Source organism: Sceloporus undulatus, chromosome 2, assembly GCF_019175285.1.
Source record: "Sceloporus undulatus isolate JIND9_A2432 ecotype Alabama chromosome 2, SceUnd_v1.1, whole genome shotgun sequence".
NCBI classification, from domain to species: domain Eukaryota; kingdom Metazoa; phylum Chordata; class Lepidosauria; order Squamata; family Phrynosomatidae; genus Sceloporus; species Sceloporus undulatus.
Genome location: NC_056523.1, coordinates 253,171,259 through 253,194,722, shown reverse-complemented (window position 1 = coordinate 253,194,722; position 23,464 = coordinate 253,171,259). Strand labels below are relative to the sequence as shown.

Below are 23,464 nucleotides of genomic sequence, written 5' to 3'. Positions count from 1 at the left end.
TTTGGGATAGTAAACCTTTATGAACCTTTGTATGGCCTACTTCTGAGTAAACACACATAGGATTTTACTATAAGGCTCAGCAATATCTGCCTGCTGAGGAGTGAGCTTCATTGGACTCAGTGAGGCCTGTTTCTGGGTAGACATGCATAGGATTTTTCTGGAAATCACTATAATTGAAATTATTTTTTAAAAAATCCAATAAAATATTAAAATCACAGCATGGATCTTAAGTTAATTTAAGTATGTTCACAGAAGAAAATTATATTATTTTAATATAATTATTTCCTTAATTCTTTATTTGTTTTAATTCCCCACTGCCCCAGTTCCTCATACCATATTGCTTAAGAGAAACTTTCATCCTTAATAAAGGCTTTTTGGGCAACTCAAATGGCTGCTGGGGAAGTGAGAGGATGAGACTCTTAAGAGTGTAAACCTAATTAGGTTTATATCTAATTAGAATTATAGATGTGAAGGGCCATGGGGAAAAATGGAAAAAAATTGTTCAAATTTTTCCTAAATCATACTAAAATAAAATATTCCATAATTGATTTTCTTCCTTTTTTCATTTTTCCCATTTTTTCCACGTTTTTCTCACATTTCCCCCCAATTCTATTAGAATTAACTGGTTTTATTTCTGAGAAAATGGTTATAGGATTGTAGGCTAAATTAACGATTTGGGGTCCAAGATAATAGGGGTTTTTCTTGCTTGGTTTTTTTTAAATTAAATTATCACTTTATATTGTCTCTTGGGAAATCTATGAACTTATTAAAGCTTTCATCCATTTAAAAATAGTCCTGAGTGCCATTGATTGAGCACAAAATTTACCCAAGAACAATGCTTTTAAAAGTGGTACTAGCATCTCTACCCTGGATTAATTCTTTCATTGCTTTGATTTTTCCCCATAACCCACCCAATTTTACAATATGTGACTTTACTGTATCCACTTGAGATTATTAATATGCAAGAAAGAACCCAGTAAATTCACACATCTTCTGTCTTGATTTTCATCTTTTAGTGATTACAGGAGCAGGAGATGGCATTGGAAAAGCATATTCCATTGAGGTAAGGAGAATACCTGCAAAATTACTTAAGATTAATATGGCATTTAAGAATATTCCTCAGGCTCTTTGTATACATTTTCAAAATAATCTGTACAGCTCTCTCAGGGCCAGTCCTACTTTTGGACAGACTAAGACAACCATCTGAAGTGGCAGATATTGCAGGGGTGGGATGATGTCTCTTTCTGTGTTCCTCTTTAACCTTTGGCCTTTTGTCTGCAATACAGACTGTATGTGCAACACAGCCACTTTTATGTCCACTCAGCCAAACCTGCTGCTCTTGGATATGATAGCAAACACTCTTCATTTGCCAGTGTTGGGGCATATCCATTCAACTGACAGTCTGGTTAACATATGTATAGGAAATGCAGTGTACCACAGCCAAGGCTTCACTAAACCAGTGAATGCAGTGAATGCACGTATGGGGAATTATAACTAGCGCAAATGAAATTGGCTGTGTTAGGAACCTTTTTGCCAGTATATATCAGATTAGAAGGTATAAAGAAGTCCAGAGGCAACTTCAAGTTACAAGTTTTATTTAAAAGAGAAAAATTATCACGCACAAACTCACATAGCTCCATTTAGGGTTGCCATAACTCCGGACCTCCAAAACGGGGAAAATGTAGGACAAAATTTTCAAATGTAGGACACAGAGAAATGTGTCCTACATTTGTAAATTTTGTCCTACATTTTCCCGCGGAGGGGAGCGGAGGCCAAGCGGTGAGGGAAAGCCTACACTTAAGGAGGCTTTCCCTCCCCGCTTGGGCCCCAGGCCTCGCCGCGATCTGAGACCGCGGAGGAAGGGCCACTCCTCGGGCGATCGCCGGGGCCTCCCTTCCTTCCTCGGCCTCCGCAGAGGCCGCGGAGGAAGGGCCAGGCCTCGGGCGATCGCCGAGGCCTCCCTTCCTTCCCCGGCCTCTGCAGAGGCCTAGGAGGAAGGCTCGAGGCTCCCGGTCACGGCCAGGACATCGCTCCCGTCCCGGCCTCTGCAGAGGCCTAGGAGGAAGGCTCGAGGCTGCCGGTGATCGCCGGGGCCTCGCCTCCTTCCTGGCCTCCGCGGAGGCCAGGAAGGAGGGAGGAGGCTGCAGGGAGGCGGGGAGGTTGGCGCGGCTGCGCACAGGAGGCGCCACCTCCCTGCAGCCTCCTCCGCCCCAGGCCTCGCTCCCCTCCTCTTTCTCCGCGCGGCCATGTGCAGTGGAAGAGGAGGAGGAGGAGGGCAGCGAGGCCCCCCGGGTTGCTCCGCAACCCCGCTGCAACCGGGCTTTACCCGGTTTTTGGATGGCACCCGTGCCGGGAGCGGGCAGGTGCCGCCAAAACCGGGAAAAACCCAGTTGCAGCCAGGTTATGGCAACCCTAGCTCCACTAGGAATAAGGGACAAAGAGTTAAGTTGGAATAGAGAAGGCTTTAGAAGGGGACATATGACCTGAATGTTTGTGACTCCTTCTTCTTCAGGTGCTGTTAAGATGGACAATACTCATCACTCTCTTGGCAGATGAGCAAATAGAGACAAATCTGGCAGAACTTCTATCTAGAAATGAACTAAGCCCGCGAACAAAAGAAATCCTGGGGTTTAAATAGGACTTTTGGATGCTCTTTTGAAGACATTCAAAAGAGGATTACTATGCCTACTTCTGAGCAGTATTAAAAAGCATTATGGTGCCACTGCCATTGCCTCTGAGAGATCCTCTGCCAGTATCAGCCTCCACTCCCAGGGACTACTGCTGCTGCCCAGTAGCTGTTTAGCACATTCAGTCTGGCTCCTCAGCAAGAGCCTGTCTGACACGGGAGACCTATCTGCATAACCTCTTGCCTCCCAGGAGCACACAATCTCACCATTGTGGAAAGTAGTGCCACTGGTGAATTATTTATCTTAAGAGACAGTCAAATACTGAAGTATACTTAGGAAAAATGCCAAAGCAAGATGTCCATCTGGCTTCCAGATAACATGATAGTGAAACTCCAGGTGATAAATGAATGCAACATCACATCACTACCTTTCAAATACTGAAATGTTTGTCTGTTTAAATCTTGTTTTTTCAGCTAGCCAAATGTGGACTAAATATTGTTTTGATTAGCAGAACACTCCAGAAAATGCAAACAGTAGCCTCTGATATTGGTAAGGTTTTTTTTAAAAAAAATGCCAACTAACTTTTTTTCTTTAAATCTTTATTAATGCATCTATAGCTTGTTTACTCGACACCTCCCATTTTGCTTCCCTGATTTCAGAATACCCATCCATGCAACATACACAGACCTTGCAATAACAAGTTAGTCATTGATCCTATCTATCTTGATTTCAGTTTGAAAAAGTTACTTTTTGGACTATCACTCTCACAATCCCACAGATTCTGGGTACACTGGTACCCCGGGTTACGAAATTAATTCGTTCCGCCGCCGCTTTCGTAACCCGGGATACTTCGTAAGCCGAATAGCCCATAGGCGCTAATGGGTCCATTTAAAACAGCGCCGGGGTTTTTTCGTAACCCGAAAAAACCTTCGTAAGCCGAAACAATAAATCCCTATGGGATTTATTCGTATCCCGAAAATTTCGTAACCTGGGTATTTCGTAACCCGGGGGACCAGTGTACTATAGTTCAAAAGGTAAGCTTTTCAAAAGTAAGCTTTTCAAGGTTTCAAGAAAATACCTTTATTAGAACTAACCAAGTTGCAGTTTTTCAGCTTCTCCAATATTCTTAGTTAGACTAGGAATTAAGCAACACTTGAGGGGCAGGAGAATAGGAATGGCTTCACACTGTAACCATTAAGTGTGCAGTTGGCCATAGTCTCACAATGGAGAGTAGAAAACATAACTGGATTAGTATCACCCAGCTAGGAGCTATTGTCCAATTGTTGATTTTAGAATGTTTCTTATAGACCAACAAGTTTTGTGTGTGTGTGTGTGGGGGGGGAGAGTGTTTGCTTTAGTGTACATGTTGCCTCCCGCAAAACAGGGTATACTTTTCTGCTTAATAATAATTGCTTTAGGAACAATCACAAGCCTACTGAGCAACTGCTGAATACAAGGACCTACCCCAAAATGTCATGGAGGGGTCCTTGGTTGTGCCAGGTTGTCCCTTCATGGGGGCCAGTGCTAGCAGTTCCTCTTCCATCTCATGAAAACTCTGGCCATTGCAAGACTTGATGGGGGTGAGATTGCATGAGATCCCACCCTTGATCTCATCCAGGTCTCATGAGACCGAAAGTCTCATGGGACCTGAAGCAAGATCTGAGGGCCTATTTAAGACCCAAATGCATGGAGGGCAGCCATTCAGATCCTGCTGCTGAGCCACCCATCCTGCCCACCCTGTATTTATGCTTATTTTGCTTGCCATATCTCCAGGCTGCAGTTGGTTGCTTTCGAGGGCCAGAAAGGAATTTTTCCATGTTATTGGAGCATTGGGTTTCCCCTGCTTTCCTGGAGGTATCAGGTGTAGGTAGTTATTAGGCTGTGTTTGCTAATGTTTAGTACCAGGCAATGGCCATCCTGTAGGAATTGGGAATGATACTTTATATTGACATTATATCCATGGTTATTAGTTTAGTAGTTGCATTTGCGACCAACTTTGTTGGCGCACAATACATTGTCACAACTGTCCATTATCAGAGGGATAGTGATCTTTGAGGCACAAGACCTGCAGTACAGTTATGTAGCCTCTGCATAACTGATTGTAATATCTGGACAGTGATTGATTTATGGTGAATGATGTATGAGTAGTTTTTTGTGGTTTTTAAGAGCTATGTGACCATGTTCTAGAGGAGTTTATTCCTAAACTCTTAGGAATAAACTCTTTTAGAACATGGCCACATAGCCCAAAAAATCCACAAAAAACTGTGGATGCCGGCCACGAAAGCCTTTGACATCACCATGTATGAGTAGTTTATGGCTCATTATGAATGATTTATGACTGCATTATGATGGAGTCATAATTATTATAATTATAATAATTATTATAATAATTATGACTTTAAGGGGTGTGATTTATGACCCCTGTACTATGCAATAAGTTGTGGGGACTGTTTCCTTTTTGTCCTGGAACAACAGGCCATTTCACTGGCAGAGAGGGAGGCCTGCCAACAGGAAAGTATATCTGCCACCAGAGGCCTCTTGCTATGTGCCCATAGAACATTTTGCAGGCATAGAAGTTCCAGTAACTTGTCTGAGATATGTCTGAGGGATTTGGGGGCAGTGTGAGGGCAATTCAGGTTCTGCAAGGTTTAAAGCTCTTCAGTTCTCAAGGCAAACCCATCCCAGGAGATCTCAACTACGTCATCTTCCCAATTGGCAGAGTTAATTCCCTCCAAATAAGTGCAGTGGGAGGCGAGATGATAATAACCAGGAAAGGAGGAGAGAAGAAAAATACCCTGAATCTCTTGTCCTGGTCAGAGTGACTTAGCAGGAAGTAGGATAAGCTCTTCTAAAGAGTTTCCTCTCCTCTAACACACACACACACACACACACACACACACACACACACACACACGGGCATCATTAGGTGGGTGCAGGGGGTGCAGGCTACACCAGATAACACCCTAAGCGGAGGTGACACATTTACTCTCCAAACACCTGCCTTTGGGCAGTAATGGACTGTGGCATTTATCTGCATCCCTTTAAAATATTGAAGAGATGATATAAGTGGCGTGAGGCTCAATAAGGAGAAAAAAGAGAGGCATGAGATTTTTTAAAAAATAAATTTTAAATATTAAAATTTTAACATTCTTTTTACATTTTCTTTAAAAACACCACATCTTACAAAATTTCACTTTGACCACATGAAACTATGTACATGTAAGCACATTTAGGCTGTGTGTATGATACTTTATTGATATTAAAACTGTAATAATTTTAATTTTGCTCGTCACAACTATTGCCATTACATTCAGTGATAAATGGGAATTACAATTTATGAGTAACAATAGTATGAAAACATTACTAAGGATTCTGTATGGTGCGGTATGGGAGGAGGTCAATGGGGTGGGTGTGCGTGACACCATGAATTACTGCATCAGACGATGCCAACCCTTTTAACGCCACTGCAAACACAATCATAGGATTGCTTTGCTATCAAACAGTTGTTCAGCTAAGGTTTCACTCATACCAGTGCTGTTTCTATTAAGTAAACATGATTAAATTTGTACTGCAAAATTAATTTTATGAATTAACTGAGGTTCTTTTTATTGCGTGATAGTCATGCTGGGGAGGAAAAACAAACAAGCACTTGGTCCATGAAATGTGAAAGTTCTCAATTCTTGGCTCTGCATGCATTCACTCTAGCTTAACAGTTTCAGTTTCTTGAACTCTTCTGCTCTATACCTGTATATGCTAGGAAGAATGCATTGGCCACACTACAACCATCCATCTGCCCAATGTGTGAATAATTCTAAATATGTAGAATTAAATACCTGAATTCCTGAATTAGTCCAATGTTTCATTTTGTATCCCTGCTATCATGTTGCAATCTAACCTGTTGCATCTTAAGCATATTGCAACCAGAATGACTACCTTATATCTAGACTAACTAATTTAGCTTTCAGACAGCATGGAAACTGATTTGTTTTTCTTTTTCCAATGAAGAACAGACTACAGGGCAAAGAGTGAAAATCATACAAGCTGACTTCACCCAAAAAGACATATATATTGATATTGAAGAAAGCCTTCAAGGATTAGAAGTTGGAATTTTGGGTAAGAGATTCAAAAATCGTTTTCAAGAGCCAGGGCTAGCCCAAGAGTTTTGGATGTCTGATGTGGAACAGCAAACCTCTATCCCATCCTACTCTATTTAAAGGCACATAAAACATACCCCAGATCAGCCACATTATTTTGGCACATAAGCCATAACATTCCATAACTGTCTTTCTCCACACCAAACAGGAAATCATAATGAAAGAACTATGTAGGAATTTGCTTTCCTTTTATGACTACCAAAATCTAGCACCTAAGGTGGCTGTATCTATCTACCTAATAGACCCCATTATAATGGTGGCACTTAGTCTGGACCCCCCCTCCCTTCCTAAAATCCTAGCTACGTCCCTGACAGGAGGCAACAACAGGCTAACAGGAAGAATCTGAATTTTTTTATAAGAAATGGCTAGAAATCACAAAGTAGAGAACTTTTGTGAAGTTGAAGGCTTTCATGGCTGGCATCCATAGCTTTTTGTGGATTTTTCAGGCTATGTGGCCATGTTCTAGAAGAGTTTCTTCCTGACGTTTCACCAGCATCTGTGGCTGGCATCTTCAGAGAATGCTTGCCTGGAAAGGAGTTGGGTATATATACTGTGTGACCTGGGAAGGCAAAAGTGATTTGCCTGTGTATTGTTCTGTTGCTAATGGCAGGCCTCAGGGTGGGAGGGTCTGCAGAAGAGGATTAGTGTCTGCTTGATTAGTGCTCATTGTCTGCTGGGAAACCCCTGACCCTGGGAGATTTCTCATTTGCATTTGTTGAGTCTTTATCTTGCTATTTTTCAGGACTGGTAGCCAAACCAGCCAAACCAAGAGGAAACCCTTAAAGTAAACAACATTTGGCTACCAGTCCTGAAAAATAGCAAGATAAAGACTCAGCAAATGCAAATGAGAAATCTCCCAGCAGACAATGAGCACTATCAAGCAGACAATCATCCTCTTTTGCAAACCCTCCCACCCTGAGGCCTGCCATTAGCAACAGAACAATACACATGCAAATCACTCCTGCCTTTCCAGGTCACACAATATATATACCCAAGTCCTTTCCAGGCAAGCATTCTCTGAAGATGCCAGCCACGGTGAAACGTCAGGAAGAAACTCTTCTAGAACATGTCCACATAGCCTGAAAAACCCACAAAAAACTATAGAGGACTTATGTCAATTGGTTCTTTGAATTCTCATATTATTCTCTCAATTAGTCCTAAAAAGCTACCCAGGTTAAGTAAACCAGGAGTTAGATCACGGTATAACCAAGGACAAGATCTTGTTGGACTTTCTAAATCATGGCCATCCTATGTCATTTCAGCAAACATTGTGCAGAAAAAATGTTTCATCCTGTCCAATGGATTTATATTCCACCAAAAGCTGCATATACCCTTCTGAATTAATGCAGTTTGACACTTTAACTGCCATGGCTCAATTCTATGGAATCTTGTGATTTGTAGTTTGCTGTGGCACCAGGGCTCTCTGTCAGCGAAAGCTAAATACAGTATCTAAAAAAAACTGCAAATCTCAGAATTTCATAGCATTGAGCCATGGCAGTTAAAGTGGTTTCAAACTGCATTAATTTGGCAATGTGGATGCAGACAAACTGGTCTTTCTCCAAACCTGAATGTGGCTGATAGGAAGTTGCTGTGCTTTTGGAATAGTTCAATTTCTGTAGTTGTGCTAGCTGGTTGTGTCACTGCATCTGTTTTGCTCCTTTTGATTAGTGAACAATGTTGGAATGCTTCAGACCAGCACCCCATGCCATTTTCTTGAGGCACCAGACAATGATGAGGTAAGAATGCTTCTGAATACACATTGTTAAAGCACACTGGTTCCCTTTTATATCGGACACAGTGAATTATCTATTGCTGAAGGATAAAGATAGCAGGCAATGTCATTTTTGCCTCCATTTATTTTGATGAAGTTCCTTTACAAATGAGTAGAGCATTTCTGCAAAGAGAATAATCCAATTATTTTCAGCGAACCAAGGAGTTTATCAGACAAGGGGAATTGGAAGTATATTCCGATGGCAATCTGAACGCAATCATGGGGTTTAACGTAATTGCGTGATAGACCGCCACACGCAAATTCAGGCAATGGGAGGTCAGTCCAAACGTAATCATGTGATTTCACGTTATTGTGTGATAGACTGCCACAAGCAAATTCTGGCAATGGCATGCTATTTTCCGGCAATGGGGAGCCAGTTCGAATGCAATGCGTATTCACGTAATTGCACGAAACTAGCGACTTTAAGTGAATGCGTTCTGGCCCCACTTTCTTTTCATTCGAATTTAAGAGAAATTCCTCCCATTTGATAAACTCCCAAGTCCCTTCAAACTTTTTCTTTGCATCAGAGCATAGGCTACTAAAAGGGCAAAACAAACAAACAAACAAACAAGCCAACAAAAATGGCTACGGCTGCCTTTAGAGGAGGCATTTATCATACCATGGCCCTGGAGAGAGAGAGAGAGAGAGAGAGAGAGTGTGTGTGTGTGTGTGTGTGTGTGTGTGTCAGAGAGAGAGAGAGAGAGAGAACATTATCTCATGTCCCAGTTGTAACTCTTCCATGTTATTTTTCTCTCCACAGAATTAATCCATCAGGGAGGAACAGTGGTGGCATTAGGGTTGGGGTCACCCCAGTGTGGTAGATCATGCTGTCATCCCCAGGCTGCCTAGCACCCCCCCCCCCAGTTGCCCCTCTCTGCCAGCCAGGCTAACTCTGCCATGGTGGGGTGGGATGCTGCTGCCACTTGGCAGCCCCTTCCAGATCTGGTTGCATTATAAGAGTAACTATTTCTAGTTATTTGTTCTGATGAGACCAGCTATAATGTTATATTTTGTTTCTCACTCTTTATGTATACTGCTTTGGGAAGGCACAGCACTAAAATAACCTAAAATACTTAAAGCAAATACTGAATATAGAGGACAGTACCTTACATTCTCTTTTCTAATGGGTGCAGAGTTCAGTTGATCTTGTGAGGGTAGAACAGCAGCCTTTCCTTGCTACTGACAATCCACCCAACGGAGAATAAATCAAGACCATATTGGCAGATCTGCTATTGCATTTTGCCATGATTCCCTGTGGTTGAAAATATATAGCTGAAAAGATTGTGTGGTAGGTGACAGTAGCAGCAGCAGCAGCAACAACAACAAAAACAACAAGGTCTTATACCAGAGGAAAAATACAATGTTATAGTAATCTATATAATTGAAATTTCAGGGGGAAGGATCGCCATGTTAGTAAAAATGACAAAGAATCTTGTACATCAAAGACTAACATGTTTTATTTTTCATGAGTATTTACGAACACCTGGCTGCTTCACCTAAAATATTTTTTCATAAAATGTTTCTTTGTTTTTAAAAAATTATCAAACCAAACTTTTTGAACACTTTGTCTTCACTGGATCAGTAAACCTTGCATTATTCCCAACAGGCCCTTATCAACTGCAACATTATGTCTGTTGCCCAGGTACGTACCACTAACTAGCTCAGCATGAGAAGAAATGAATAGTGTTTCTTTTGCATGGATTCCACTAAGAAATGATTTTCAATCAAACAAATTCTTTTTAAAAATGACTTCATGATTACCTATTGATTGAAAGGTCCTGGAAGAGGTTTTCAAATCCACACTGAACTGGGGTAGTTTTGGGCCTGTATATTAATTTTCAGATACATGTTTTAGACTGGTGTTGTCCGTTTCCAAAAGTGTTAACATTTGTCCTTTTTTAGAACCTTGCCTGGCCATGAAGATGAAATAATGGAACTTTCTTAGCCAGAATTGCATCCTTGAACTTTCCAGCTCTCCTGAGAAAAACAAAAGGGCTCCTAATCCTGACCTGACAGCAGTTCCACTCCAAACAAACTGCACAATTTCTATAGCTCTGTGAGGGCCTGCCCAAGAGATTTTGCTGCCTGAAGCAAACCACAACATGACACACACCACTTCATTTACTAAAGTTGTTCTCAAAGGGTGGGGTAGGACCTTTTTGCTCCCTGCAAAGGGTGTCATAGCCACCTGTACTGCTGCTTTACAGTGCTCCTTTGGTGCTGCATCATCTAAAAACAGCTCCAGAGGAGCTCCATGATGCCGTGCGCCATGTGGTGCAGTGTGCGGCATCCCACCACCATGTAGGCAGAGTCAGGGCATGCATCATGTGGACACTACATCCTGTCTCCACCCCCAGGTCGGCCTTAATGGTCTGCACAGGTTCTCCGTCTCAAAGGTGGTACAAGATCCCTTTGCATACTGATTTTCCAGACTAATACAGCTATGCCTTTGAAAAAGTGCCTTGTGACCCCCATTGTCCTATTTAGTCCAAATGTGGATACTGTTTGAGCCAGAACTAAACAATATATTGTTAAACTTGGATTTTAACTTCTATATTCTTATCACACAAGAAAGAAATCTGATGGCACTTTATGGTAAATTTGTAAAAATTACCTTCCTGCAATCCTTGGTTTTGATCAGTTTAGTCAATGGATCAGTCAGTCCAATCAATTGAATTTAGTCCAATCCATTTAAAGTTTTAGAAATATCATGGATTGAGTAGCTTTACCTTCTAAATGTACAGGTTAAAATCTAGTATTGGAGGAGGGTTCTTTATCATTAGGTTGTTTCAACTACTGCAGGAGGAGGCAACAAAAAGCAGACATGATATTGACTCATTTTGATGTCTTTGTTATTTCTAATGGTGCTGCTGGATTTGCAAAAGTAGAAGCAAACACAGTCAGCCAACCAACCAAAAATATTTTTCCTTATAACAGTATATACAGGTAGCACATAGCTTATTTTTAGACAAAATTGCATTTGTGGGTGTGCAGCCATATTACTGGAAAGAGGTTAGTGTTGTTTTGTTTCCGGATTGGTAAATTTAAAGTTTTTGATTAATATTTACAGCTTTAAGATGGCTGCAGGGTTACTAAACTGAAAGACAAATACTGAAGAGCACGCAATGGAATCCACAAGTGCAAAGGAGATATGTCTCCAAGTGTTCTGTAGATGGTTTTTTATTTTTTATTTTGATGCAAGCCCAATGCACTTCAGTCTATGCAAATATTTCAGTGGTCTCCTGCATGGGCAATATATGGAACTAGCAGCAGAAATTTGGGGAGCTGAAAAGCTCGTTCCATTTGCTGGATCAACAAAAAAGAGAGTCTGCTTTAAGCAGCAGGCTCAGCTTGCTCATCTTCTTCCATAAGTGTTTTCTTTTCATTCTGCTGACTATTTTAAGACCTGGAATGCCATTAAATATTGTAGGGTTTTTACTTGGGCCAGTTTAATGCATTATCTTCTTAAGGGCTTTGGGGAGAGATATTACTGTTCTCTTGTCCTTGAGGATTTGTCCTTGTAATAACCAGGCAGTGATATGTGCAACATGTTCTGTTCTCTATTTTTTATATTGGATTTCATCAGCAAATAGCTCCTTTAGGGACTAAACTGCCAGGAGAATCAGCTCAGTTCAATTTTATATGAAATACTGCCCGACAGACTAAATTGCACAGGTATTTTCAAGTAATGATAGGGTCGCCTTTGTTGTTGCTATTGTTATGTGCCGTCAAGTCGTTTCTAACTTATGGCAACTGTAAGATGAACCTGTCATGGGGTTTTCTAGGCAATATTTGTTCTCAGGATTGTCATAAGTTAGAAACAACTTGAAGGCATACAACAACAGCAAAAACTATTCATGGTATCAGGGAGAATAAAGAAACAACTATCTGTGGCTAAAAGGTTTTTTTAAGAGAAGGGGTTTACCTTAATTCCTTTACTGTACTACACACACAGAAACAACACATGCACACACATACATGTTAAACTTTGCTATATAATTAAGATGACTTCATCTTGTTTGGTTTTAAGTTTGGCTAGTGGGGTGGAATAGATTTTTCATCTTGGAACAGCAGGCTAAAATGAATTGACCCAACTTGTTTATTAGTTCATTGCAACCAAAGCCAATGTCTTTTAATCATTACTGAAAGGCATTTATTATTATCAGTTATCTCGCTATATTCTAAGTTCTTGGGAAATCTAGTCTAATGAACTTCTTATTCATTTTTACAAGTAATCTCAGCCATTTCATACTATTATCAGTGTCAGTTTCTGTGAAGTTTTAGCTTTCACATCTGTCCAGAAAAAGAATAGAAGAGATCCATCTTCAAAATGGTTGGGTTGCAACCCACTCTCCTTCTAAGCACTTTGATGTTAGATATTTTAAACTTCAACACTGCTGTTTGGCACAATGTCCATCTACTATTTCTACAGGTGTGACACAGAGAGACTTTATCATCACCTTTTTGCTCTTTGAACTTTTAGAAATCTACCTTGTTACTTACACCAGTACTTCCCAGGCTGTCTGATGTAAGGGACTGGCATTTTTTCTGGTAATATGCCAGGGACTGGTACCATATTTGTGCTCATTGATTGGAACTATTTCTTTATTTCTAGGAATCTTGCTGTGGACTAGCAGCCAGTGACTCTTTCCTGAACTGGCAGCAGTCCATGGGCCACCAATCTGAGTAGCACTAACTTAATCTACCTTTCATCACACTGTGCCTCCCTCTGGTTTAAACTCCTGATAGGTAAAATATGTAGTGTGTAGCTGCAGAGAGTTTTTAAACAGAAAACCTGTGAGCACATGGGGGCCTGATCTATGTTGGGCTCACCCGGTGGTGTCACTAGGGTTGGCGTCATCTGGTGTGGTAACTCATGGTGTCACTCCCCCATTGACCTTCTCCCATACCACACCATACAGATTCCTTAGTAATGATTTTTGTACTAGTGTTATTTGTAAATAGTAATTCAGTAAATTCAGTAATGCAATATTACTGAATGGCAATAGTTGCAACATAAACAACTAACAAAATTAATATTATACCTTTAAATTACAATGTCATGTAGTTAAAATGAAAATTTTGTAAGATGTGATGCTTTTAAAGAATATTTTAAAAGAATAATTTTAAAAAATTAAAATCTACATTTAAAAAAAATAAAAACATACATCCTTCTCTTTCCACCATTAGCGCCCTGGAGCGGCATGGTGACATCTCTTGTGCGCCGTGCCATTTAGAGGCAGCGCACGAAGCACACCATCAGCACGTGCACTGTCTAAACATGGACATGCCAAAAATGGTGCCAGGAGAGCGCAGAGCATGTGGACGCTCCATGTTTCCCAGCCCTAATTTTGGCCCCAGGCCACTGCAAGTTCACTCTGGCAGCATGACAGATTGTGTACTTTATGTCATAAGCGATGTCATAAGCGATGCTCCTGCCCTTTCTGCACAGTAGTTTTCAGCAAATTCTGGAATATGCATATTGCATAGGATGCAGCATTGTAAATATGTGGCACTGATCTCCTATAACTTTTCTGGCTATGTCTTGATGACCACACTGGCAACTGAGGAAATTCCTTTGAAGAAGGCACTCTCCACTACCCTGATCACAATAGCAAAGCCTGCAGCCCCATCATTCACAGCCCGTTGAAGAAACATATAGGTGTTTCTATTCACTAGAGGGCTCTTCTTTGCTGGAGAGATCTAATCAAAGGTTGGATGGCCATCTAGCCTGCATCTAACAGCAGGCTGGAGTAGGTGACCTCCAAGATTCTTCCAACTGTACAGTTCTATCATACTAGCTATATTTTCTTCAGTAGGTAAACATTAGTTATTCTAAATTTGTGGATTTCATTTTTGTTTTAGATGACACGGATAATTTTGAAACAGATGGTGACAAGGTAAATCTCTTTTCCATGTTCTAGTCTTTTGTGTAATTGTGTGCAGATGTGTGTTTTAAAGATGGTTTCGAAATATAATTAATGTAGGGTTGATTTAATAAAGTTAGGTTACTTGCCATAATAAGTTGCCTAAAAAGTACAATCCCTGGAGAATATCATGATCACAGATAAAAATGTTGGGTTTAGTCTGGTGCCATTGTTGTATGTTCCAAGTAATAAACAATATAAGCTTGTTTTCTGCCCTGTATCAGAGCTTGGAAAATTGACTTTTTGAACAGCTTGCAGAACCACTGTCCACTACACATGCTGGATAAGAGAGCTTGGAAATTGCAGTCCAAAAATTAATATTTCCCTGTTCTGTCAATTGTTTACTGACACATTTTCTCCCACTATAGAAAAATAAAATTGTGTAGAGAATGGACAGAGATGTTGAAGAAGTAAGCAAGATGTTCCCTCATGTCTGTAGAAATTGAAACTGATTGGTGTTAGATTCAGTATAGGAAAATAAAAGCGTTTCTTCAGAGACTACTCAATTAATTGGGGGAATTTACTATCACAATTTAGGGTGATGATGTTTGCTGACATTCATGGCTCTACTTATGCTCATATGAATCTCCTTTCCAGCTTGTGGAATTTTAGCAGACATTGCCAAGAAAATTTCAAGGGCTTTTTCATGGGCTTCAAAAGAACAGGTGAAAAGAGAGAAGGTGTGAATGGAAAGAAGAAAAGATATTGAATTCTATTCTAACAGCAAATTGTGAATTTTGTCATTGTTTGAACTTGCAGAATACACCAACTGCACATGGTTCTGAATCACATGGAACTCTCTGTAGCCTGTCCCTTTGCCAATAACTATGATTCATGTGTGCATGTCCAGGATGTAGGACCAACATAGTGTTGAAGGCATAGAAGGCATTAGGAACCATGCCAGTTTAATTTTTAAGGAATAGCCATACAGGACAGGGAGAATGAATTCTAGCCTATCCTGCAGCTGCAGTACAAACCACCAGCTTTGCCTCCTGTTAACCATCCCCATACATGCTGCAGTTCCAATGAAAATTAGGGCCTCTTGTTGTTGTATTCCTTCAAGTGGTTTTCGACTTACAGCAACCCTAAAGGCAAACTTATCATGGAGTTTTCTTGGGAAGATTTGTTCAGAGGGCTTTTGCCTTTGTCTTCCTCTGAGGCTGAGAGAGTGTGACTTGCCCAAGGTCACCCAATGGGTTTCCATGGCTGAGTAGCGATTCAAACCCTAGTCTACATAGTCACAGTCCAATGCCCAAACCATTCCACCATACTGACTTTTAAGGATTACTACATCAGCTAGTAATCTTTATTTTAAAATGGACATGGTTTCCTATAAATCACATACAGTCTGGCTTTGATAGAATTGGATGTCTTTGGTATTCTATGTAAATAAAATACTTTTTACACTGTTTCATTTCTTTTTCAGACAAAGGGGACTGATTCTGAATATATCTTCTGCTGTTGCGACCTTCCCCTGTCCATTATATGCCATCTATTCTGCCTCTAAAGTAAGACTGTTGTGTTTCCTGGAAGTATGTACATCATTTATATAGGTCTGGGTTTTAAGAGACTTAAGTTATGAAGAGGTTTACATTGTCCATAACCTCCCAATAAGAAAAAATATAAAAAGGGGTAATGATAGAAAGAGACAATTGAGGGTCCTGAAAGAGGGATCCTAGGTAAAATGTGATGTTTCAGTAATTTGATTTTTTTTAAGTGTATGAAATTAATATAGTTTTCTTATCCCTAAATATATATAATTTTGTTTATGTAGGCTTTTGGGTACACATTTTCCAAAGCTCTTCAAGCAGAATATAATGCAAAAGGAATTATCATACAGGTGAGATATTTCCATCTCCTGACAGAATAAGCAAAAAAGTTCAACCAACTAAATAGATGAGATTTTGGAGAACTTTGGGTGTTTGTTTTACTATTTTTCCTCTTCCCTACCCATTATGGGAAGGCTTATTTCATCCTAGCCTATGTTGTCCCCACCACCTCCACTGATGTGGCATTAAATATCCATAACCTGTGAAAGAATCTGAAATGTTTTGTCTTGTTTCAGGCAGTGACTCCTTATTCTGTTTCGACTCCAATGACCATGTGGTCAAAGCCTAATCTAATCAACAAGACAGCAGAAGCTTTTGTTAGAGAGTCTCTGCAGTATGTCACTTTGGGTGATGAGACATTTGGATGCTTAACCCACGAAATATTGGTAATTCAACTGTACACTTTAATCTGATGAGAGAGATTAGATTTGCCAACACTAACACTGATGGGCCATTGATGCCTTTTGAATACCATGAATTATGTCTTTCAATAATACATTCATTTTGTCTAAAAGGCTAGGCACTCCAATCTAAGCAATGCCTATCCAGAAGTAATTTCTTCTCTGCTTCAGAAATACCAGCCATCTTTTTTCCCTCTGAGATTAGCTGCATTCCTCATAAGAAGTTTGGTAAATGAATTTTCACAGCAGCAACCTATTGCTGTAATTGTGAGCTGCCTCTGTTGCAATGCAAAGTATCTTGGGGTGCTGTGTTCTTAAACGGGCAATTGAGATTTATTAGGTTTGTTTTTTTTCCAAAACCCTTCTTGGTGGGGCTGATAAGTGCTAGAATTGGTTTGTTAGCAATCTCTCCTTCCTTCCTCCTTCTTCCCTCCTCCTCCCTCCTTCCTTCCTCCCTCCTCCCTCCTTCCTTCCTCCTTCCTCCCTCCTCCTCCTCTGCCTCCCAGGCCCAAGCAGAGGAGGAGGTGGGTGGCTGCCTTGGTGCGCTCCCCCCCGCCCGCCCGCGCGCCAAGGCAGCAGGCAGGCAGCCACCCCCCTCCGCGCGACCGCACTAGGCGCTTGTCTTGGGCCCAGCAGGCAGAGGCAGAGGCAGAGGAGGAGGAGGCAGAGGTGCCTGCCTGGCTTGGCGTTCCCTGCCCGTGCACACGCCAAGGCAGCAGGCAGGCAGCCACCCACCTCCGCGCGACCGCACTAGGCGCTTGCCTTGGGCCCAGCAGGCAGAGGCAGAGGCAGAGGAGGAGGCAGAGGTGCCTGCCTGGCTTGGCGTTCCCTGCCCGTGCACGCGCCAAGGCAGCAGGCAGGCAGCCACCCACCTCCGCCTCGTGCGCCTCCGCACAACCGCACTAGGTGCTTGCCTTGGGCCCAGAAGGCAGAGGCAGAGGAGGAGGCAGAGGTGCCTGCCTGGCTTGGCGTTCCCTGCCCGTGCACGCGCCAAGGAAGCAGACAGGCAGCCACCCACCTCCGCCTCACCCTCCTCCTCTACCTCTGCCGCCCGGGCCCAAGGAAGTGCCCAGCGCAGAGGCGTGCCAGGCGGAGGAGGCGGTGGGTGGCTGCCTGCCTCTTGCCTTGGCGCACGTGCGGGCGGGGAGCACCAAGCCAGGCAGGCACCTCTGCCTCCTCCTCCGCTTGGTGCGGCCTGGAACAGAGGAGGAGGAGGAGGAGGAGGAGGTAGAGGTGCAGCTCCTGCACACGCCCGCGCCCCCCTCCCCACCTCCCCCGTGCGGCCGCGCCAACCACCCCCTCCTCCGTTCCAGGCCACGCGGCCGCGTGCAGGAGGTGCACCGCCTCCTTCACCTCCTCCTTTGCTTCTTCCACGCGGCCGCACGGCCTGGAATGGAGGAGGAGGAGGAGGTGGGTGGCGCGGCCGCGTGGGGAGGCAGGGGAAGGTGGGTTGGCGCTGCACAGGCCCCGAACCGGGGGCTGGGGGCCAAACTGGACTGGGACTGGGAGGGGGCCCCCAAAAGTGGATTTGTCCCAGGTGTCGCCTGGATATGGCATCCCTAATCCTAAGAGGGTGGAAGCCACACCAAAGCCACACTCCAGTCCTAAGGACTGAAACACAGCTTTGACTCAGCTTCTGATCTCTTAAGATGCATATGTCATTTAAACAGCATACTTGCAAAGTGACCCGAATTATTTTGGCCTGTCTGTTTAGGTCCTAGGTGAATGGGATTGCATTTTATGGCTAGCAAGATGGAGGCAGGTACTTGAGGGCTACAGAGCCTCAAGTACCCAAAAAAAAAAAAAAAAAAAGAATGATGGGACAGATTAAAAGAAGTACTTTATTACAGATAAGACATGGAAATCATCACCACAAGTAGTGATGGCCACCAGCTTGAGCAGTTTTAAATGGGTTACCAAAGCTGTTATCAGAGTCTGGAAAAGTTACTGCTTAGATCACAATTCCCACCAACCTGTAGCTAGCCAGTCTCTTTCAGTCATCATAAGAACATGTTTAGTAGTGGGAAGTGGAGGATTGCACATGCTTGTCATGCAACTCTGAACCTAGAAAGGTTTTGTCTTCAGTTGTCAAATTCCTACTGTCACCTTGGCTAGTGCTGAGACAAAATTCTGGGGACTGCCATCCAAAAAATAATGTTTCCAAAGTCTAATATTCGTCATAATGGCTGTATATTACAAAAATGGTATGCCTCTCAATACCAATTGCTGGAGAGCACTTGAGCCCATTACAAACGGGCATCCTAGTACGCGACGAGCGCATACTAGGGTTAGAAAGGGTTGTCACTTCTTGATGCCTCTAACCCATGAAGCCCCAAGGACATCTCTTTCCAGGAAAGCAGCGGATTGGGGCCTCAGAGACTGCCGTTGTGACAGCTGAGGCCCCGATACAGCGGGGAAAGGGCCAGTTACAGGCCGCCCCAAACGGGCGGTCTGTAACCTGCCTAAGAAACCAAGAAGGAATAGCAATAGCAATAGCACGTACATTTCTATACTGCTTATCAGTGTACTTAAGCACTCCCTAAGCGGTTTACAAATTGTAAGCTAATTGCCCCCAACAATCTTGGTACTCATTTTAGTGACCTTGGAAGGATGCAAGCCTTGGTCGAGCTTGAGCCCTTTTGCTGATATTGAACTCACAACTTTATGGTTTGTGAGTGAGTGGTTGCAGTGCAGGCATTTAACCACTGTGCCACCAGGAAGGGTACTATTGCATCCATGTCCTGCTTGTGGGCTTTCCATACACACCTAGTTACCAACTGTGGCAACAGAATCCTGGACTAGATATATCTAGCATTCTCAAAAGCCTGTTAGGACAAAAATTTTGCTTGGTAACAGAAGCACAGCAAGGAGGGGTCCATTCTAGCCTCTGTACGGAAGGAGTTCCAAAACTTAGGAACAGCCACCAAAAAGGCCTTGTCTCATGTTCCCACAAAAGATTCCTGTGTGAATGGGTGGGACTGGGAGAGGACCCTCTCTTGAAAATCTCATGGAGATACCATATAACAAGTCTTCTGTTCTCAAATTGATCAGATTTGGGTACCGCTTGCCTTGAATTGCAAAGAGTGCAGCATTTTGACTTTATTATTATTATTATTATTATTATTAAAAATCAGCACTCATTTAAAACCAAACAATGTTAGTTCTTCCAGATTATAAAATCTGGCTCCACTTCATAAAAAATTGAAAGTAACCCTTTCCTTTTTATATACCTTTTTATAGGCACGGCTCGTGAAGTGTATTCCTTTGTGGATTTTTCACAGTGAGAGAGTGCAAGATATGCTAAAAGATGCTATTTCCCATCAGCTGAAAAAGAGTTTTAAAAGTATCTGAAAAACACCTTCACTTGGAGCAGGTGTCATTGTAGACACTTTCTTGAAAGTTCGGTGTGAATTATGCCAGCAGTGAATTTGACAGGCCTTTCATCTGAGCAAATTTACAATAGTAGTAGTAGTAGTAATAATAATAATATCAAGTACTAACTACAAGTGTTTGTATTTTCACTTCTGTAGGTTGCATTTAGAGCTATACACTGCATTTAATGCTAGTACATATTTTTAAAGAAGTTATTTTAATAATATTCATTTTACTATTAATTTGAATTTAATACTGATATTCAGGAAATAATGTCAGTATTGCTTTGGCAATTCATTTCAATAAACACTAAGAAAAATATGTTTAAATTAGGGATGGGCAACGGTACAGGAAGTAGAGGCCATTTTCCCTCTCTGATCCTTCCTAATGGGACACATCAGTGCATTTAGGCACACCCAAAGTGATGCAGCATTACTTCTTGCTGCTATTTTGGATGATTTGTGATCTTCTTTTTGTTTTGGAGTTGTTGTTTTTAGGAGGCTTGGAGGCTCTGAGGAGGTTAGAGAAAGCAAATTTTCAGTTAGGTTTCAGCAGCATTTGGTTGGTTTTACAGCAAAACCAACACAGGCAGATGCATCCAAGACATTATAATTTTTGACCACATATGACCCTTGTTACTGACACTTTCCATTCACTGAACTTGTATTAAGGGGACATGGCTTTTTATAGAATATATTTGCCCATTGTCAGCAACACAGGCTGTTGCCCCACTGCAGGAAAAAAAACCCATTTGACCCATTTTAGCTACCATGACTCAGTGCTATGTAATTTTGGGATTTGTAGTTTGATGAGATATCAGAGCACTCTGACAGGGAAGGCTAAATATCTCACAAAACTATAAATCCCAAAATTCCATAGCATTAAGGCCTGGAAGTTAAAATGGTATCAAATGGTTTTATTTCTGCAGTGTGGCAGCAGCCTGTGATAAGTAGATTGTGGGAAAGGGAAACAGGGTAGCAAAATACTGCTTTGGACTGGAAGGTATGTATTACGAGCTATCAACACAACAGACTACATCTGCCTGGTAGATCTAAGGCCTCCAATCACTTGCAGTGGTGTAATCTCACCATAGTTAGTAAGGCTGTTCTGGGATATGTGGCTTAAGGAGTGCATCCTTAAATAAGCAAAGGCTTTATTCTTATAGAAATGAGAGTTGCAAATCAGTCTAGACAAGCAGTTTGCATTGCAGTGAATCTTTTCCTTTCCTTTTACAAAAATGAACCTTTGATCCCAGTATTATAAACACTATTATCACGCCTGCAGCAAAAGACAGCACTCTACTGTTTACGAAGACCACCAGGGAGTGAAACAGATATTTTATTATACTGCAGCATAACAGGACTTCAAAACAGATTTGGCCTTGGAGATGGAATGGCTCCATTTGTTTTTAGAAAATACCACAGTAACATTCCTTTGAAAAGTAACAAGTGCAACAGACAGCCAAATTTGTCTGGCAGGTGTTTGAATATATGTTATCTGGATCTCCATACTAAATACGATTTCCAAGGTAGGGAAAAGATAAAGAAATATGTGCAGGAACATTGTCTCATGTCAGATTTAATTCCTCATATCACCTGATCTGAAGTTTGGAAATGTTACTTTTAAGGAATGAAATCCTCAGATTCTCTCAAAAGCAACATAGTCACTATTATTTTTAAACTAACAAGACTACCCTTTTGGAAAGTGTATAGAGTTATACCTCAGTTATCCTAAAGGCGTCAGATCCAGTCTAATCTTGGAAGCTAAACCAGAGTTAGCTCTGGTTAGTACTTGGATGGGAATCTACCAATTAATACCAGGTGCTTTAGGCTAGATTTTAGAGGAATGAATTGGCAAACTCACATGTGAGTATTCTTTGCTTAAGAAAATCCTTTGAAATTAATGGGGTCGCAATAGGTTGACAGGCAGCTTGAAGGTGCATGCATGCACACCAAATACATTTATTTCTGGTCATGACATCTTCAACACAAAATTGGACCAAAACACACAGAAAATTTAATGATTGGGTAGAGATTTGGGATTGCATTACTCATTGAAAAAGATGATACTGCTCAGGAAAGTAGAAGGCCACATTACAAATGGATTGATTCAGTCAAGGAATCCACGGCCCTGAGTTTGCAAGACCTGAGCAGGGCTGCCAATGTCTGGAACTCTTGGAGGTCTCTCATTCATAGGATCACCATACATCAAAGCCAACTTGATGGCAAATAACAACAATAACAAGAGACCTGAACCCAGATCAGTATCAGACTTTACTATGCACCCAGTTAGTCCTGAGCATAAACCCTTTTTATAGTGCTGTATTCCCCAATTGATGTTTAGTAGTTTTGTGGTAAATAAAATTAATGGGAATTAAATACAAAGGTGTGCATGTATATATTGAAGCAGCCACATTATTTTTACATTATTTCTCTTTCAAAAATAACTGAACAAACATATTGCTCAGGGCAGCATACTTTCCAGCCCCCATTTTATCTATCTGTAAAGTTGATTGGCTCAACTCAGAGGTGGGAGACTAAAGGACAGTCTGGAAGAGTTGAGGACCACAAAAAACTAGGGCCACACTTTGCCCACCTCTGGCCAGTTTAATGGTGTCTGATACACAGTCACCCAGTAGACTTAGGCTGAGATACTGCATCAGGAGATGTATGTACCACATGCAGCTAAATCTCAGCAGTTATGTCTCCTTTCTGACTGTAGTCCTCATTTGTTAGATTTCATTGTTGTTGTTGTTTTTATTTGAAAGGCAAACTGCATGCAGCTGTGGTTGGTGCTTAGATTATCATGTATAACCACCAGAGACTGGGCCTTGTAACATCAAACAGGGGCAGCCCTGTGTGACATCACAATGAGTTATCCTAGATCTCAGGCTTCATCCTTGAAATCTCTGGGCCTAGGATCATCCTGACTTGACAGCCCTTGGGGTATAAGAGCTGCCCATAGCTTTCATGTCAGACAGACAGAGGACCTTACTGCACAGGAGCTCCACGGAACGGCCTGAGAACAGAATGGAAGGGGCCTGGAACAAGTGGGGGACAAGTGCATTTTACTGCACACAAAACTCCCTCACTCATTCCGTCCCTTTTCCTTCCGTTCCAGTTCTCAAAAATTGCCTCCTCTGGAAGAGAATCGGAATGGAAGAGAGGGGAACAGACTGAGTGAAGGACTTCTTTGTGTGCAGTAAAATGAGTCCCCCACTTGTTCAGTTCCCTTCCTGGTCCCTTTTGGACCGTTCTCAGGCCATCCCAGGAGCCCTGTGCGGTAAGGTTTAGAGATAATGAGTGGTCATCTTTTAAGCACAGGCTGTGCTATATGCTTAATGGGATGAGATAGCCCTTTCTTTTGGGCATATCAAGCAACTA

General features: G+C 41.9%; 1 protein-coding gene across 1 annotated transcript in view; it reads left to right on the top strand.

The window, feature by feature from the left end:
* The window catches only part of HSD17B3 (hydroxysteroid 17-beta dehydrogenase 3), a 24,494-nt gene extending 1,410 nt beyond the window's left edge, over positions 1-23,084 (top strand). The window contains exons 2-11 of the mRNA XM_042447263.1: positions 1,017-1,063; positions 3,101-3,176; positions 6,633-6,740; positions 8,450-8,517; positions 10,159-10,194; positions 14,418-14,452; positions 15,906-15,987; positions 16,254-16,319; positions 16,545-16,694; positions 19,950-23,084. Of these exons, the coding sequence (XP_042303197.1) occupies positions 3,152-3,176; positions 6,633-6,740; positions 8,450-8,517; positions 10,159-10,194; positions 14,418-14,452; positions 15,906-15,987; positions 16,254-16,319; positions 16,545-16,694; positions 19,950-20,060 (681 nt within the window). The 5' untranslated portion in view covers positions 1,017-1,063; positions 3,101-3,151 and the 3' untranslated portion in view covers positions 20,061-23,084. The remainder of the gene's footprint in view (positions 1-1,016; positions 1,064-3,100; positions 3,177-6,632; positions 6,741-8,449; positions 8,518-10,158; positions 10,195-14,417; positions 14,453-15,905; positions 15,988-16,253; positions 16,320-16,544; positions 16,695-19,949) is intronic.
* Positions 23,085-23,464: the final 380 nt, after the last annotated feature.